This window comes from Ambystoma mexicanum, chromosome 12, assembly GCF_040938575.1.
Source record: "Ambystoma mexicanum isolate Mex_15411 chromosome 12, UKY_AmexF1_1, whole genome shotgun sequence".
NCBI classification, from domain to species: Eukaryota; Metazoa; Chordata; class Amphibia; order Caudata; family Ambystomatidae; genus Ambystoma; species Ambystoma mexicanum.
Window position 1 is genome coordinate 636,063,467 of NC_090936.1, and position 17,836 is coordinate 636,081,302.

The 17,836-nt window shown below is 43.5% G+C and overlaps 1 protein-coding gene across 1 annotated transcript in view; it reads right to left on the bottom strand.

Annotated features, from left to right (window-relative positions):
- The window catches only part of IQUB (IQ motif and ubiquitin domain containing), a 548,499-nt gene that overhangs the window by 16,826 nt on the left and 513,837 nt on the right, over window positions 1-17,836 (bottom strand). Inside the window, exon 12 of the mRNA XM_069629104.1 lies at window positions 1,434-1,619. Coding sequence (XP_069485205.1) covers window positions 1,434-1,619 — 186 coding nt within the window. The remainder of the gene's footprint in view (window positions 1-1,433; window positions 1,620-17,836) is intronic.

Here is a 17,836-nt window from a genome sequence, read left to right on the forward strand (position 1 = left end):
GGTGGGCAACGCTGTAGACATAGCTTTCTTTAGTACCTCAGGCCAAAACTAGGTCCCATTAGGCCTTCAAAGCACCTGAGGAAAAACTCCTGATGTTAGGGATGGAAGACACTTTGGGGTTTCTCCTTCTAGCAGAAGGGATCCCCCATGGAAGCAAAAAGGGATGGAGCAAATAAGAATGCTTGGTGGGAAGGCCACAAAGGAAGTTTAGCCCACTAATTACAATACAGAAGGATAATGGAACACACCCGATACCCATTAGACGGGATGTTCCTGATAGGTAAAGAAAGGTCCCTTAAGATTAAGGGTTGAAAGGATGAGTGTAGTTGTTTGGAGGAGGGTTTTCGGAGGGGGCATATATAGAGAGAGAAAAGGAGTTGGGGAGGAGGATTGTGAAAGATGTGGGGTGAAGGAGAGGAGGAATACCATTAGAAGGAAGGAGGAGATTTGGTTGGAGGAATCATCAAACAGGGAGAGGAGGTTGGAGAGAGGGGCTAATCGGGCCACACAGCGATTTGGCTGAATCAATGCAGTAAGGAGAGTGAAGTGAACCCCAAATCCAAAGAGGGTGAGCTTGGAAGGGCTGGAGGAATGAGCATGTTGCAAAGTATCAAGAACATGCAGGTGAAGCATGAGGTCAGTAAAGTGGCCAGGGTAGTACTACAACAGGCTCTCTGAGGTATGTGCAAGTGGCTGGACGTCAAGGAAGAGAGTGAGAATAGGCTGGTGAGCAGTAGAGCGAGGACCGTGAGACAGGGAGGTGGCAAGAGGCCTATATCAAAGTCAGTAGAAACCATTAGGCGCTCTACTGGCTTGAGTCTTTGGGCCTTTGTGAGGTTTCGGCGTAGGTCTGACATCCTTCATTATCCCAGCTGGTGATTATTACTCCAGACCTGAGACCATGGGAGTGGGATTCCCCCTGTAAGTGAGCTACAGAAGAGCCCGCCAAGAAAGTAGGAAGAACAAAGGAAAATATTTCACCCAGAGACTGAGTAACCAGGGAGAGATCCCACAAGTCCCCAAGGGGATTGTGAGAAATACATTTTTGCAAGACTGAACAGATAAAGCCACCCTCACTTGCTACTTAAGAGACCTTATTGCATTTTCGTTTGGCCAATTATTAAAAAAGTCCCTAAAAACCATGTTTAACAATACTTCCGTTTTGCGTGCTTTGTAGATTCCCCTCAGGTTCGTGACATTTGTCAAAAGACCTTAGAGAGTAAAAGTTAACCCCTCTGCTTCTGAACCAAAAGTGCTGAGGATTTCACAGAGCAGCAACCCAACAGAAGTATTGATGAGAACCACGGCCATGGATACATGTAGGCACCAAGATACTCTTGTTACTTTTTTACAGGCAGTCGTTTTTCGTTTACAGAGATTGCTCCACATCGTTTAATGTATGTTGAAAACAGACAAAGAAAATGAGTTGTTACCTGTTCTGCATTACTAAGCTTCAGATGGGCAGCAGCTTCGTCCTTTGTAAGAAGGACACAGTTCCAAGGAGTCCATTCCAAATATTTATTCCATCTGGCCATGACCAAATCAAAGAGATCATCCCAAGAACTGAGAACGGACTGGGATGCCCAAATATTCTCAACGAGATACTGGATGTCTTGCTCCTAAAATTCGAAATCAGTAAATAGACATGAAAAGACTGATTCAAAACAAATATATTGGCAAAAAACACCTTTGCCAAGGAATCATCAATACAATCTAATACATTATTTTTTCCCATTGTAATAGGAATTTTCTTTTCTTTGCATGGTAATTTGAATAAATATAAATAAGGGGGATAAAAGATAAGAAAGCATATCTTACAAATTGCATCAGCTCATGCCTGTATTTTGCACAATGAAACAAACGTATAAACTACTCGTAAGTAAAATGCACAGTGACAGCTGAAACAGAAATGAACAATCTGGGAACGTACGACATTTTCACACAGGTGTGTTGCATACGCATGCTCAACAGAAGGCACAGCTTTTCCACAATAGCTCCTGCAAAATCCAAACAATAAAGGGCTGTTTCCTAAAACCTAGCTTCATTTATCACTCCACTGTAAGATACATTGATCACTTACCCCCGTTTCCCCAACTCTGCAAGACTTTCACTGCATACATCACGCATTGGTAGTGTTCAGACACTAGTGGAATTTAGGAATCTATCTTCAAAATACGGGTTTCAATTGTACCGACATAATTTACAGTGACCGTCTTCCCTGCCTACAGACAAACACACGCAGCAACATTTGGACGTTCTGGCGTAGTTAGCCGTTGCACCATGTCACCTTTCAGATAGAAATTGGTTGTGTCCGTTTTCCCTCAATTGCATTTTCAGTGGTTTCTCCCTGACGCTCCTGTTGCAACACCCACCCTAGCAGTGTAAGAGAGTTCTGCAACTTGGCTAGTCTTGTAGGAAGGGGATTTTCTCATTTGTAAATGTATCTGTTTGCACATGTCCAGCCCCAAGGGGGGCCTTGATTCTTCCACTTCCCTCCTGCACCCCTCCTGTGTTGACTGTGCTTCCATAAATACTCGCTGACAGAGCTAGCCCCATTTGTATCAGGTGCTGGCAATGGTGAGACTGGACCTCATTCCGAGATGGCCGGTAGATGGTAAAAGTGCTGGTAATAACGGAAATCTGCACTTTTACCGGACCAGCCAGCTACAACTTTGCCAGTAGGAGTTAAGGATTTATTTACCTCCAGCTAAGAGCTGGAGGTAAATCTGACCCCTACCGGCAGAAAACGGCCTATACCACGGGCATGGCCGTTAATTGCATCAAAATCCCCCATACAGTCCTATGGGACTCCAAGGAATGGGGATTTAGCACCCTTACTGGCACTCGTAATCTTCTGTTAATTCCGGCAGACCAAGTGCAAGTAATGGCAATTCCGTTTGCTGGTATTCTGACAGAGTTACCGCTGCAATACCGGCAAACTTGTAATGAGGCCCATCGTCTTTGGTAGTACTATCTGCATTTTTGCTCAATTTTGTTTTAAGCACTGGCACATCTGAATGTATTGCGGGGCGGTTGCTATAACCTCATGCAACGATAATGCAGCCTGTCTCATCTGACCACTCTTTCTTTTGTTCTTTCCAATAGATGTAAAACAAAAAAAAAACATTACTTCTAAAACCATAGCATTTGAAGCTACATGGTGAAAACATACTTAAAAGAAGACAGCGATTCCCACAAAATGATTTTTTTCACAATATTACCAATATAGCCTTTCCAAACGAATGATGATAAATGAGGCGCTCGGGCAATATTAGCAACTGAAATGTCTCAGTGTGACTCTGGTCGCCCACACTAAGTCCCTCCTTCTATAACAACAACATTGAGGATAAGATTCCACATCCAAGGGCAGCCCTCTCTCTAAATGATACACAGAATGCTAAGCCCCCAACAGCTGTATGGCCATTAATATCCGTTTCTGATCTGATTCATATTGTTCGTAAAGAAACAGCGTATTGTATCTTTTCTATGTGTGTGCTTGATATTATTTATGTGAACGTTTTTAATCTGTGTAAACACGACTGATGATGATGATATCAGTTTTCCACTTTATATATTTGATCTTCACTCTTTGTAAGCAGTCCATGCTCTCAAAGCCAATAAACCCCCTGCCTCATTAGCAGGCCTGACCCTGCCTTGATGGTTATAGCCAATGCTCCCCATTTTGCCATGTTTGTTGAAAATCCTTAATGCTTATTCAAATAGAATTCTTCCCCAGCAGGAAATAAGCATGTGATAATTCACCCACTTATTAAGAGGTCCTCTCAAGACCCAAGGTTGCTGGTCAACTACAGATACATTGCCATTCATCCCCAAGCTTCTAAATCTTTAAAAACATCTGCACCACACCAGCTTCAAAATCACAACCTGAGCTACTCTAATTTAGATACATTTCAATTGAGTTTCTACCTGGGACACGACAAAGAGGCTCTTCTCTCTTTATGCAATGATTTCTTCCATGCCGCAGACTACATGATGCTATGATGTCTTTAAGACTGTTGGATGCCTTGACGCAGTGGCACAGTGGGTGGACTCCAGTCGGTGGCCTACCTGAATACTAATGCTTTAAAGGTGGTAACATTCCTTCCGTTCAGTTAAATCGCATATTAACCTCAACTCTTTTCCTCTGCAGATGCCACAGGGTTCACCTCTTTCTCCTCAAAGGTGTACCTCTGCCCCTCTTCTAGATTTTAAACTCATTTTAGGTTCACTATAAGTCGTCTGATGACACCAAACTTTACATTGACATTTCCAACTTTCCCTCCCAGTCCACCCCCTTACAAAGGTGCCACCTCACCATTGAAAAACGGGATGACCAGCAATTGGCCCTCCTAAACTACTTGTAGGTCTCTCCCATTTCTAGCCATTGGCCAGATTCCTTCACATCATTGATCAGTGCCGGATCCTGTACTTCACTTGGGATTATGGATGGACCCTGATAGCTCCCAGATGCCTATGGCAGACTGACAAAACAGGTGACAGAAGAAAGGTAGGTTCAATAAGTCTTTATTCAGACACAGGTTTTGTTGGGATAAACAGCTATATGGTTTAGGGGTTTAGGGATTTCTATGGAAATCCTCTTCGGTAGTAGTCTAATAGTATCAGGTTGGTAAAAAAAAATACAGTGTCAGGATCCTTTTCAAATTATATTGTTGGTGAGTGGGCACAGCTGGGTGTATGAAGAATTAGAAAAGCGGTCAGGGCACCCTTCTGAAAGAAAGAATACGGCATGATAGACTGTTCTTTGGGAATGTACCCACTCAGAGTCCGCAGCCACATGTTTAAGCTCACTGTACCTTTCATAAAGGAGGAACATCCATTTGCATATCAGACTTTGTCCCAGCCACTTGTGCAGTCCAGCACCGATATGCTATGGCAATCCTCCTTTTAACAAGAGTACCAACGGCAACCCCAGACAAGTGTTTCGGCCTAGTTGAGCCTCATCAGTGTGGTGAAGCTGTACCTATCCGAGCGCAGTGAGCAAAGGGTCCACGTCTGGATAACCCTAGGTTACTTAGGGTGACCAACCCCAAGTTCCTTTTAGATGGTTTCCCAAAATGGAGTTTCTTAAGGCCTGACAGCACTATTTTGTGAAATATTTCAATTGATGGGACAATATTGGAGGGACAAATGTACTTTAGACCTTACATTCAGTAGATTCATTACTGGTGTCAGTAGGTTCATCTTGTGGAGGAAGTTCGGCAAAGAGTACTTTAAGTTTATACTTTGTAGTCAGTTTAAAAAGATTCACTTTGGTATTGAACATATTGGTGCTGTAGGTTGGTACGACCTTCAAGCCCTTCTTTAGGAATTGCAGCTGGTTGCTTGTAAGAATCCTATTGGAAATATTAACCACTGGGTTTGTCGTGTTTGGAACCTCGTCAGGATGCCTTGGATTCTTCCTCTTCTCCCTCCTTGTTCTCTTTCTCTTGGGCCCATCTCTAAGAAAGGTCTAGCAATGGTTGAAGAAGCTGCTGTGGGTGGTTGCTCCTCAGTGTTTGCGGTGCTAGCACTTTGCTCATCAGTAGGTGCAATATGTGGGATGTCTGTTGGTTCCGAATCTGAGCTGCTATTATCAGAAGACCTATTGTTAGTTCTAGCCTGCTGCTCCGGGTATTTATCTGCCCATGTATATACCTCGTTGTTTAAGTAGGCGTAGGTGTCCCTTTTTAAATGTGCGTATTTTCTTGGGCTCTAATTCTGTTTTATTTGAGTCCAAACAGCTGTAGATATCTGTATTTCTGAGAATATTTCTGCACTGGTTAAGTTGGTTATCATTTCCTTCTCTAAATAGTCAATATTAGATCGTCAGAAGTATGAGAACAAAAGAGCACCTGTTAAGGATCTGCTTCCATTTGCAGACAAACTTTATTTTCTTGGCATAGTGTGGGTTTTAGGGGTAGGGCTAAGTCCTAGTGGGATCCTTTGTGCTTTATAATATCTGCCTACGGTGACCACATGCAGTTTGCGGTTGACAGCCTTTCCGATTACACATTCCAACGGATTGCTTTTCTTCTGTGGATCGATATTCCTGGTGGAGTGACCTGTTTCTTTGATTATGCTCAAAATGGCAACTGCTTGTTTGGCTGAAAAGCTGAGTGTGGTTGCTCTTTCAGTTAAGTGCTCTATGCCATTGTATGACATAATGGCATTCTTCAGCTCAATATGAAGTGCAGAAACTGGAGTATCTATTATATTGTTTGTGAGTAGGCACAGCTGGGTGTATAAAGAATTAGTTTGTGATACTGATATTTTTGATAATGTGAGTGGGGGAAAACATTCTATAAAGAGTCTTTGCACCAGACACTGGAGTAGGATAAGGGGAAAAGGGATCTATGTGATCACTGCCAAGCTGAAAATGTTGACATGTTGACTAAAGAAATGCAGAGTGCAAGTACGGCGAGGAGCAGTGATGGCATAGATCACCTATTCCCTTATCCCCATACCCGCTTACCCTTTTCTCTCCTATTTCCCTTTCAGCAGCACACTTCTGTGTGTGCCGCCGGCCTCCCTCTATCCCTGTGACGTCAGTTCCCTCCCACCTACATGGGTCTGAGCTGGGGCTGCAGGGTCCTTTTTTTAAAAACTTTTTTTTAAACTTTCTTGTCCCCCGCTAACCATGTAATGGAAGCAGGGGACACCTCTGCAACCCCTGACTCCCATTACACCAAACAAGGGGATCGGGGGGACACCCTATAGAGTCCTGTTTAAAGCACACTAGAAAGAATGCAGGATACTCAAACTAAAGGTGTTAGGATGTGTTAAACCAAAGGTGATTCAAAGGTCTATCTATGGGAATAGGGATCTGCCCCAGGAAATTCAAATACACAATCTCAGTGTCTATAACCCCCAGCATGCTTTGTGGCTTTACATTTCCTGGGTTAGTGTGCGCACTTAGTTTCTTCACCTCGCCTACAAACAAGTACTTCTCATCCCTTGCTTTAGGGTATGAGTCAGTCTCATATATCAGCCTCTAGCTGTGGGTTATTCTCCTTGGCTAATAGCAATATATTTTACACGCTCCTACCAGCAAGTATTTCTTCCCCTTTAATTAGGGCTTTTGTCAGGGCAATATGTTATTTTAAACCACCATCCTAGGGTGGTCCTCCTTTGCCAAATTCTTTTCTACGTCTGTCGCACAGCCGTGGATTACACTCTCCTTTGATGACAGAGTCTGAGAAGTAGCCCTCAGCAGGCTCTTGTCTTCCTCCCCATCTCAGTGGTTCGCATTTACCAGGGTCCAAGATATAGCCGAAGGCAGGCTCTCTTCTTTTTCCTTCTTTGTGTCTGCACTGTCTGAGATATCCTTAATAGGCTTTGGGTTTTTCACCTTCTCTGGGCCGGGTCTCTGTCTGTGTCTGCGATATAACCTTCAGCAGGCTTTGGATGTTCCTTCTTCCTCTGGGTGAGATCTTCAGCAGGTCATGGCACTCTCACTGGTAGCCTTCTCTTTTCGCTAGTCCTCATTCAGTTATCTGGTCTGTGACACTAATGTCTTAGTCCTAGGTTCTTTTATGGGGCTATTGATTACTTTAATTGCCTAACAAGCCTTCTGATAGGCTGTGATTCCTTCTCTCATATCTCCCTGCCTGGAATGTGTTATTCCCCTGTTCCAATCTCAGCCTAGACAGGGTTTTCTCCAAGTTAATAATGGGCAACAGTTGAGGCTAGTTAATATTCTCCTGTCGTGTATGAGGCCACCCGTGTAGGAATGAGTGAACCCCCCCCATTGGAGTTTATTTGTCCACCCGTCTAGGAATAATTGTGCCTCAATGGAAGTGTATGGGTCCACCATTGTAGGAATGAGTAACACTACATGAAAGTGTATTAGGAGAGGGAGAGGGACAGAGGGAGAGATAGAGATCGCAATAGAGAGGAAGAGGGAGAAAAAGAGGGTGAGAAAAAAGAGAGGGACCGATTAATAATAGAAAGGGAAAGAGGGAGGCAGAGAGAAAGAGAATAAGAAACCAGATTAGACAGCAGCAAAATGGGAAGGTGAAATGGGCTATGTCTGCAGATGCCAGGTATAGGCCTTTTTCATGCCTTGCTGTGACCTTCAATGTAATGCCTTCCATGCCAAGTTATGCCTTCTTAATGCTTTGTTTTATCATGTTAGGATTTGCTTTAGGTGGCCTCGTGATTGTCTAGACCTGTCTCCAACCTGCCCATCGTGGTCTCCACTGACTGCTCCCCGCAGCAACACAATAATTTCTACATTCCACCAAACAATAGACGTACGAACTAAGAAGCCCTTGCCCCTCCCAACAGACATCAAACATCAAGCCACTACACCTCTACAACCAACTTAAATTCCAAAGCCCCAGCCAATGCATTCTAGAACAAAATGCACACAAGGCCACCTCTGGACACAAATGCCTTGATGCTATTGACACAACACCAACAAAAAGACTAGCATGCAGCGCTTAATATACTTCTGGTAGTCAAGCATTATTGCAACAGCAAAACTATCTTCCATTTTCCATTTTTCCGCTCGAACCAAACCCAGCCTCCCTTTCTTTCAGATTCAGAGCACCATGACACCATGCAAATGGTGTGTGATAAAGAAAAATCCAATAACATAGTGTAAGTAAAAAAGCTTTTCGATGTCTTTCCTGCAATTACTTTTTATGGCATGGGACCTAAGCACATTTCCCATACCATGTCCATTCTTTACTTCAACAGGGCACCCCGTTCACTGGTACTCGGACGAGTATGCTTGGTCCGCTGGTAATCTTCGTTCAATTAGTGCCACTTCCCCCACCCGGGTCTACTGCCATTCCCATTACCTCTGTCATACAGGATAGGCATTACCGGTTCTTCCTACAGGGTCAGGTTTGCCCGTCTGACATAACCTGCATGGACTTCCTCTTCTTCCTTCCTATTTACGTTGCTCTGCGGAGCTGTTCCTGGTACGGTCTCTGCATTGTTCACGGACTGCTCGGTCCACCCTGTCTGTGTCACACCACCTCTTGCAGGCCTTACTTGGATGCTCTGTTCCGGCTTGTGCTTCCCACATGCAAACCACCCAACATTACTATTGCGGCTGGGACGCTACGAGGAGCACGAGAATAATGCAGGTGAGTTCTGTATAAATGTGCCTGGATTAGCCGGTGGACTTTGTTGATTAGATTTCTGCTCAAGACTAAATAATTGAGTGCCTGTTGGTGTTCGCTGCGTCCATGTCGATTCTTCACTGACGCGCAGCATATAGCAAACCACTGCAGGGCGAGGTGTATACCTTGTAAGTTCTTTATTAAATGGAGGGAGAAATCCATTGCCCCGTACCACAGGGGGCAAGATATTGGGTAGATGAAGTAGAATCCGAGGGGAATTTAAATGCTGCCTGGGCGGAGATAAACGTGATGATTATTTACGAAGCTCCGTTACCATTCAGCATTATGAGAATTAAACGTGGATAAAAAACAAGTCCGTTTTCGCTACTATCCGCATAACTTGACGGGACTGGGGAACATTACATATATGGAACACCCTACCCCAGGCAAATTATGAGCTGTGTATGACACTAATGTGGTGAGATGAATGTTGCGACACATCACAGCAGAGGTGCTAACCCTGTTTTTCATCTCATCAGAACTGAATACACAGGATTGTAGAACATTAAAAAAATAATATTCTGCAGCAGGTGATTGCTGCGCCAGCAAGAGAGTGAGATACACCGGAAACCGGGACCTAGACCACCACGTTGGTGAGTTAATCACTTCTTATTCCGCAATATGAAACATGCTGAATTCACTGCGTTAATGTTGTTGACTTACGTGAAGATATATGGTCTTTGGGCTCCTAAAATTGTGCCCATCATGTTTCCTTATAGGGAATCGGAATAGGATCATCAGCATGTGATGCACATGTGTAAAATCAGCAGAACGGTGACTTGTGACGGTGACCATCTAGGCTCTGCTCTATTAAAATTAAGTTGTGGGAATACAGAGAATCGATCGGATGTCAGTTTTCCAGAGTAGAAAACAGACCCATGGAGAGAGAGAGTTCCTTGCTCACTTGGTGCTTGTATCTCCTCTCGTTTTCAGGCTTCTCTGAATTCATAACTTTGGAGCATTGAGGATTAGTTCCACAGTTGACACTACCCCCTTAAATTGTACCTGGAGGGGAGTGTTAAATGGTATAATCAATAAAGATTTATACTGATCCGTGTCTAAAAATTAAGAGGTTGGTTAGTAATATGTTGTGTACGGTTTGTTTGTTTTTAGATTTGTTCTGGACGACATCTTCCACTGGAAGATGCTATCTGGGTTGGGCAATATTGAAGATCTACCCATATCCCGAAGAAGGTCGAGAAATACAAGGCTAATTTTGTAAAGCCCTTTTGTGACGAAGGAAACATATGTAGATTGTGTTAATAAGCTGAGGTGCTATTGAACTAAAATACACACTGGCAGTTGAAATAGGTGTAATGAAATGATACACTGATGTGTGTTTTACGAAGGGTCCTAAAACCCTGTTTTCTTTTTGAACTTATCATTGGATGTGTATGAGTGAGATTCAGTATGTGTGGTGGAATGAATCTGACGATGTTTAGTATACATGGATGTATGTGCTCAACGAACAAACAGTGTTGATAAACTTAAAAAATGTGTTAATAAATTTGATTTTTGAATATATTTGTTGTATGATAATTTGTTGTTAATAATATCTTTCCAACCTCATCTACCAAGGTCGATTGTGCATATTACTGTATTTCTTACCTGGAGGACCTGTGGTATTACAGGTACCCTTATAATATATAACTCACTCCACATCCTACATATACAGATTTCTGTCACATCTGGCGTTTCCAAATCAACTAGCGGAACCCCAGCCACTTGCTTGTGTAACTTCACAATTCCACCCGTCCCTGTTTTGGCACGATCTTGAATGTATAATTTCCATTTAATGATACTGGCCTCTTGAGCATGCTCTATTCGATGCGTTTCAGGAGAGCTAAGTACCCATTGCATGATCGGAATTTCTGGTTTGATCAATACATCATGACCCACTATCATTTGCTCTGTGTCTACAAGAGCCCAATAGCATGCTAACAACAGTTTTTCAAAGGGATTGTATCTTCAGCTTCAGGTAACTTACGACTCCAAAATGCCAAAGGAACATGCTTCCTGTCCTGTTTTTGCCATAAACTCCAATTGGCATAATTATTATGTACAGACACATTTAATTCAATCACTCCAGCTCTCAATGGCCATAGGTTAAGCACGCTTTGGATCATATCTTTCGCCACCTGAAATGCTTTCTCCTGCTCATCACCCCATTCAAAGTCACATTTCTTTTGTGTCACTTTGTAAAGAGGCACTAGAATTTGTCCTAAATGTGGTGTATGCTGTCTTCAAAATCCAAATAACCATATGAATTTTTGAGCTTGTTTCTTATTCACAGGTGTGGTGAACTCAAGCATCTTTTGTTTGGCCTTCGGCACCATTTCACAATGCCCCTTATGCCACTGACTTCCCAGAAACATCACGGTCTCCCTGGGACCCCGAATTTTAGTTTCATTAATTTCCCAACCTTCTTACCTCAATCCTTCAATAATCACTTCTAGGTGCGTCTGCGCGCTTTGCTCATCCTTTCCCTGTATCAACATGTCATCAATATAGTGTGAAATCTGTACATCAGGTTTGCACGGTATCTTATCCAAATGCTCTGCCACCAGCCGGTGACAAATAGTCGGACTGTGCACATACCCCATGCGAAAACATTGAAACGTATACTGCCTCCCATTCCAAGAAAATGCAAACTGCTCTTGACACTCTTTTGCAATCGGCACAGTAAAAAATGCATTTGCCAAATCTATCACTGCATACCAAGTTCCCTCAAATGTCTGCACATTCTCGATCAGAGTAACGGCATCCAGGACTGCAGGTATCAACAGAGGAGTGTACTTATACAACTCGCGATAACCCACAGTCATTCTGTAACTTCCATCTGGCTTCTTAACCGGCCAGACTGGATTGTTCCAAGTCGTAGTCACAGGACGTAACACGCCCGCCTCAACATATCCCTTGATAGTATCTGAGATCCTTATGCCCACCCCCTGAGGAATGCGATATTGCTTCATCGACACACGTTTCGTGGTCAATGGAACCTGCAATGGGGGCATCTTCAATTTTCCCACAATGACAGGAGTACACGTCAATGCACTCACCCCACACTGATGGGAGCAATCAACACTTGATATTATTCCTTTTCAAATTACCAATGTTCAAATAAACATTTGTTTGAACTGCAGGGGTCTCTTTCCCTCCCAGTCTAGTTATGGTAAAATGTCTACCATTAAATCTTGAAGGATTACCATGGATCAATGAGGCCTCCGCTCCGGTATCAATCAAAGCTCAAACCTCTTGCCTATTACCTGATTGCCAGAATAGTTTCACATTCCCATGAGGCCGTCTGTCTACCTTAATCCGGGCAGACGCTACCAGAGTTTGACCACAATCCTATTCGTATTTTGAATGTCTGTATTTGGACTCTGTTTCCAACATCGCACTTACCACTTTTCGCAAGTCAGCACAAGTCGGCTGATATGGTGAAGCAGTCCCCATGAACCCCTCAGCCATCTCCTCTTCAGGAAGCGCAGAAGGGGACTAGTCCCCAACTTGTTTGTTCACCTCTTGTCTTTTCACCTGTTTGTACCGCTCTTTCCCTTAAAGCCCTAGCTTTTTATATAGCTGGTACATTTCCTGAGTTTCAATCCCGTCAATGTCTTCTCGTGGCGCCCCATCTTTTAGTAGCACCAAACACATGTCTTTTCTTGATACACCAGAATTCCTGCTGTCTGATCGAGCTCCCTCTCACACACACACACACTTTACATGATAACAGACTTACCAGCCCTCTGTTTCAATCGATTAATGATTTCCCCAACCTCTTGTTGAGAATAACCTCCAACTTTGACAAGTCTACTAGACCACCCCCAGGATTTTTCGGATGTGGCCCAGCTCATCTACGCGTAACCGGTTTAATGGTCACCTCTTTCCTGTCAAGCTCTGGTTTGGACAGTGTTTCACTTTCTGAACCACTCTCTGAACTAGTGCTATCAAATAGATCCCCGTTCCATTGGTGGGGATCCCAATCAACCCCTGCGGAGGCAATCACTGCTGCCTTCAGCAACAGAGGGAATTCACTCTCTTCTCTTTCGATATTTATATCGGGCAACCCTTACAGCAGCTCACTCAGCCACTGCCTGATACTTATTTGCCTTATCATGATACAATTTCATTTGAAGTTGCTGCATTAACGCAATCTGTTTCTCAGTAGCCAGCCCTTTTTCCAACCTCAAGATATTTGCCTGCAATTCTACATTCTGCTGATGCATCTTTCTGAACGCATGCAACAAACTCCAACCTCTTCTGCCCAAAGCTGAGCACTCCTTTCCCTTCTCTACGAGTACCTATTTCAAGCAAGCCGCCACCTAGGCCAGACTTGCCACTCATATACTCGTATCCCAGGTCTCACTCAAACCTGCGCCACATGCCCAAGTCTGTGCAAGTTTGTCATAAGGACTCTTTGTCCACCCTGGGATCATCATTTCAGGACAATCTCCGTCTGCGGCTCTTCTCTTTTTCCTAAATAAGGAACTCATGGTTTCGATGGATATTTCAAGTCCCTACCAAAACCTCAATTACAGTCACACAATTCACAAACTCAAAAAGAAAAACCCAAGAAATTACCTTTCTGTGTCCAAGCCTCAGATTCGTTTGGTATATGGAACCAATTTCATCACAAATACCCTGCTCACAGCGGCACTACGTTTTGCTTTTCAGACACGTGTAAAGACCTCAGAATTACTTACCCTATTACACAGACTAAAAGTTCCTGGACTCAGGAAGGCAATAACATACACTTAGACCAGTAATTAGGAAACAATTGGCTCTTTACAGGCCCTTTATTCACACGTCCTAAGCATACATAAAACTATAAAATAAATGCACCTGGTTATACATAGATACATGAACAAGAACAAACACAACAAGTATACATTCCTTTTAGGTCAGTTCTAGGACAAAGCTTCATCCCAGCCTCGCCAAGACCACCCAATTCCAAGGCAGGTAGGCCTAGAGATATTTCTTTAACTAACAGGGTCTGGAGCGGAGCATCCTCCCCCTCAGCGGGTCTTCATCACCCGGGGTTCCAAATCCCTGTCTCCTCATTGGGATGCCTCTCTTCTTAAGGGGGACAAATCCCCACCCTTCATATGTTACTGACTGCCCCCGGCCGAAGGACAGACAGCAAGTATTGGAGGCAAGAGTGGAAAAATCCAGACAGTGAAAAAACCCAGTGCGTCTCCTGCGCTCTCGTTCCCAGCATCCCTTATCAATGTTATCAATGCATCTGAACATCTCTGACTCCCCTCTCAGCTTGTCCTTGAGTGAACAATGCGCAAACTATCCTACAGAGTGAACTCATCTACTTTGCGCTAAAATATTGCAACCACTGCCGAATCATGTCTGCCTCCTAACTGAGCTTGCTGAAATGTAGACTTTCATTGTAGTCTAGAAGTGAATGTCCAAATGGCCGTGTACTGGCGCCATGTTATTTAGCTCATTTTCGCACACGCTCTACATGGGGGTGCTGGGAGGTCTAGCTCTTTTGGGCAGAAGTCATGGGATGGATCAAGGAAGCGGATCGGGCGGGCCGCAGCTTAGACCCAATGTTGATTCTATTTGGCTTGTAGAAGCAAGGTGATCGCTGGAGGAATCTGCCTCACATGGTACACTTCCTGTTGCTTGCAGTCAGGGCCTGCCTGGATAGACATTGGAAAATGGTGCACCTCCCGAGTCTAGATGAATGGGTAGCGAAAACTAAGACCATATAACTTATGGAGAAAATCACTGCCGCAATCCATGGGGAGAGCTGAGGGCTGGAGGGGGAATGGCTGAGGTTCCATAACACATTCAAAAGTTCAGGCAAAAGTCTTTGCTGATCCAGAGTATGGTGCCCAGCCCGCAAGAAAAGAGTATTCTCTGACACTATGCACCAGATTGTTGCTGGACAGTTTAGATTTTATGACTGCTTCGATCTTGAAAGACCCACAGTTGTGTTTAGGGGGAGCAGGGTGGAGGGTGGGTTGGGTGGGTGCAGGGAGGGAGAGAGGCAGGGGCCCAAGCAAGGGAAAGTGAACTTTATGTGATCAATGCTCTCGAATATTGAATGTCTGACATTGTATTCCTCCTTGCCTTGGTGAAATAAAATCAATAAAAAATGTAATTCTCCCAAATAAAGGCAAGATCTGTACAAATCTTTATATATGAGGTGTCAAAATGGGAACGATTGGAACAAGTATTGCCACACACCAATGAACACTAACAATGAAGTTAACAAACAAAACTTGAACAAGTCTCCATATATGGGATGCCTATATGGGGGAAGTTGGAACAAGCAATACCTGGAGCCAATTAAGTATAAACAGTAAAGGGGTACAACTGTGTAATACTTAGAGAACTGAAAGATAAAGAAACGATTGTAAGAAGACCTGGTGATATGATATGGCATTTATAATGATATGATATGATATGCCATTCATAACGAGCCTATACACAAGGTGAAGAAAGTGCATCAGGTAGTAAGCCTTTGGGGGAAAAGACCTGACAGGATGGTATACCGGGGGATCGATCAAGCCCAGAGGGGGATTCCTGGCAAGGATACGTGAAAGGAAAATACATTGTGAAAAGGATACTGGCAGGGGAGTACAATAGGAGGAGACCATCTTTAATAAGTTGCTGTATAGAAGAGACACTTTTGCCATCCTTAAAAACACCATTACCTGGAAAAGACATTCTTTCATTATCCTTAAAGTGTTATGGGAAAGAGAGATTTCTAAACTCAAGAAAGTGTTGTGTAAAAGAGACATTCCTACTACTCTTAAGGAACCTTTGTTTGCAAAAACACCATTACTTAAGATACTTTTGCCATCCTTAAAACATAATTTCCTGCAAAAGACACTTTTCATCATCTTTAAGAACATGTTAGATGAAAGAGACATTTCCACTACTCTTAAAGAACCACTGTATGAACAGAACATTTTCAATATTCTACCTGAAACAGCTTAGGGGAAGGGAATCATCCCCTGGATGCAAGGATTGTTCTTGTTGGATTTACATACTTTCACACATTTTTCTCAATTTAAAGCAGAGACAATTACCTTTCCCCTTTTGTTGTTAATTTTTAGTGTGAGAGTCAGGTACATTTTGGACACAAGAATAGTTTGCCTAATTTTGACAACAAGGCACCGACTGATCTTTAGTTTTGATTTTCTTTGCAGGGAAACCCTCTTTAGGATAGGGACAGAAAGGACTTTATCCAAACCCTTTTATTTTAATAAAATGACTAATGTTGAAAAGATTACAACTTTGTGTCCGCCTCTCATTTCTGACCCTTCACAATATGTACTCCTACATTTTGTCTCAGTGAGAGTGTCTCAGGATGATGAAACATGCAGTCAAAGCTGTAAGTGTTCTTAAACCGATGTCACCTAAAAGCTCATTCTTCCTGCTTCAAGCATGAGAAGTTTATCACAATGGTCGCCCTGCAGTGGAAGATCTGAGGCCTAAATCCTAGGACTGGGCTGTGGTACTGGGGAATTCTGTGGATTCCTTTTCTCTCCTGCTAGCCTCAGCAACCAAATGGAGTGCAAAAGTAGAAAATGATTCAATACGCAGAAAGCTTCGAGTTCTTAGGCCCCCTATTGGGGTCTAGAAAGGAGAACTCGATTAAGTTCCTGCAGAAAACCCTGCCTAAAATCCTAAATCAGAGGGCAAAAAACAATATTGAAAGGGAGATCATGTCCATTAATTCCCAGACCTGCGGAGGAAGAGCAACCCGGAGCCTTTATAGCTAAATTGTTATACTTCCCTATTATATAGATGATTCTTAAAAAGGCTAAGGGATTTGAAGGACGTTACCTCGGTCAAATTGTAAGATCATGTTCTTTAATGACTCCTGCAAACCATAGTTGATCAAAGGAAACAATTTGTGGATTCTAAGCTAAAGAAAAGGCAATGAAAAACTGTATGGTGTACCCAGCAATCTTGAAGGCAATAGTGGCTGGCCAGATACACACCTTCATGAAGCAATATGAGGCCAAACATTTTTGGAACGACTATGAACATAAGTACTGATGGTGGGAGAACCCCCATGACTACCCAAACTTAAATACTTTCATTGATTTGTGTTATTGTGGATCTTGCTCCAGACCTTCTATGGGGTTCCCTATCCTTTTTCAAACACTCTTTACTGTTATTCCTTCTTTTCACCCTCTAGCTTGTTTTTTCACTGTCCGTTGGGTTGCTGTGTTGTGTGACATTATTGCTTTAAGTGCGGTTGGGCATAGGATGGCAGCCCAACAATATTTACAGGCCTTGTATCCCATTTGTTATCTTATCTCTCTGCTCAGTTACAACACCAGGAACACAGTCCACTGTTTGGATTGTGGCGCGGGGATAACAGTGGGCTAGCATGCAATGGAGTGCACAGGTTCCAGTCTGTAGGCCCCCACCGAACTTCACCCGGAAGTGGGTGATGCAGGATTCGATTTTGAACCCACAATGGCAGGCATATGGCTGGAGCCACCCGACCACACTCTGAGTGTTGGGCACTCGATTCCTGCATCTCTGCTGAGGAAAAACAATCTCCCCAAAGCTGTGGTCACCGCTGGTTTAAACCACCAAGACCAGCAGAGCTTACCATGATCGCCTGCTGCTATACCAGACCATTCACCCTTACAATGTCAGAAAATGATCTATGGCGCTGCTAAGAGTTGGTGGGAAGGGAGAGTTGCCTGTATCCTCGACGC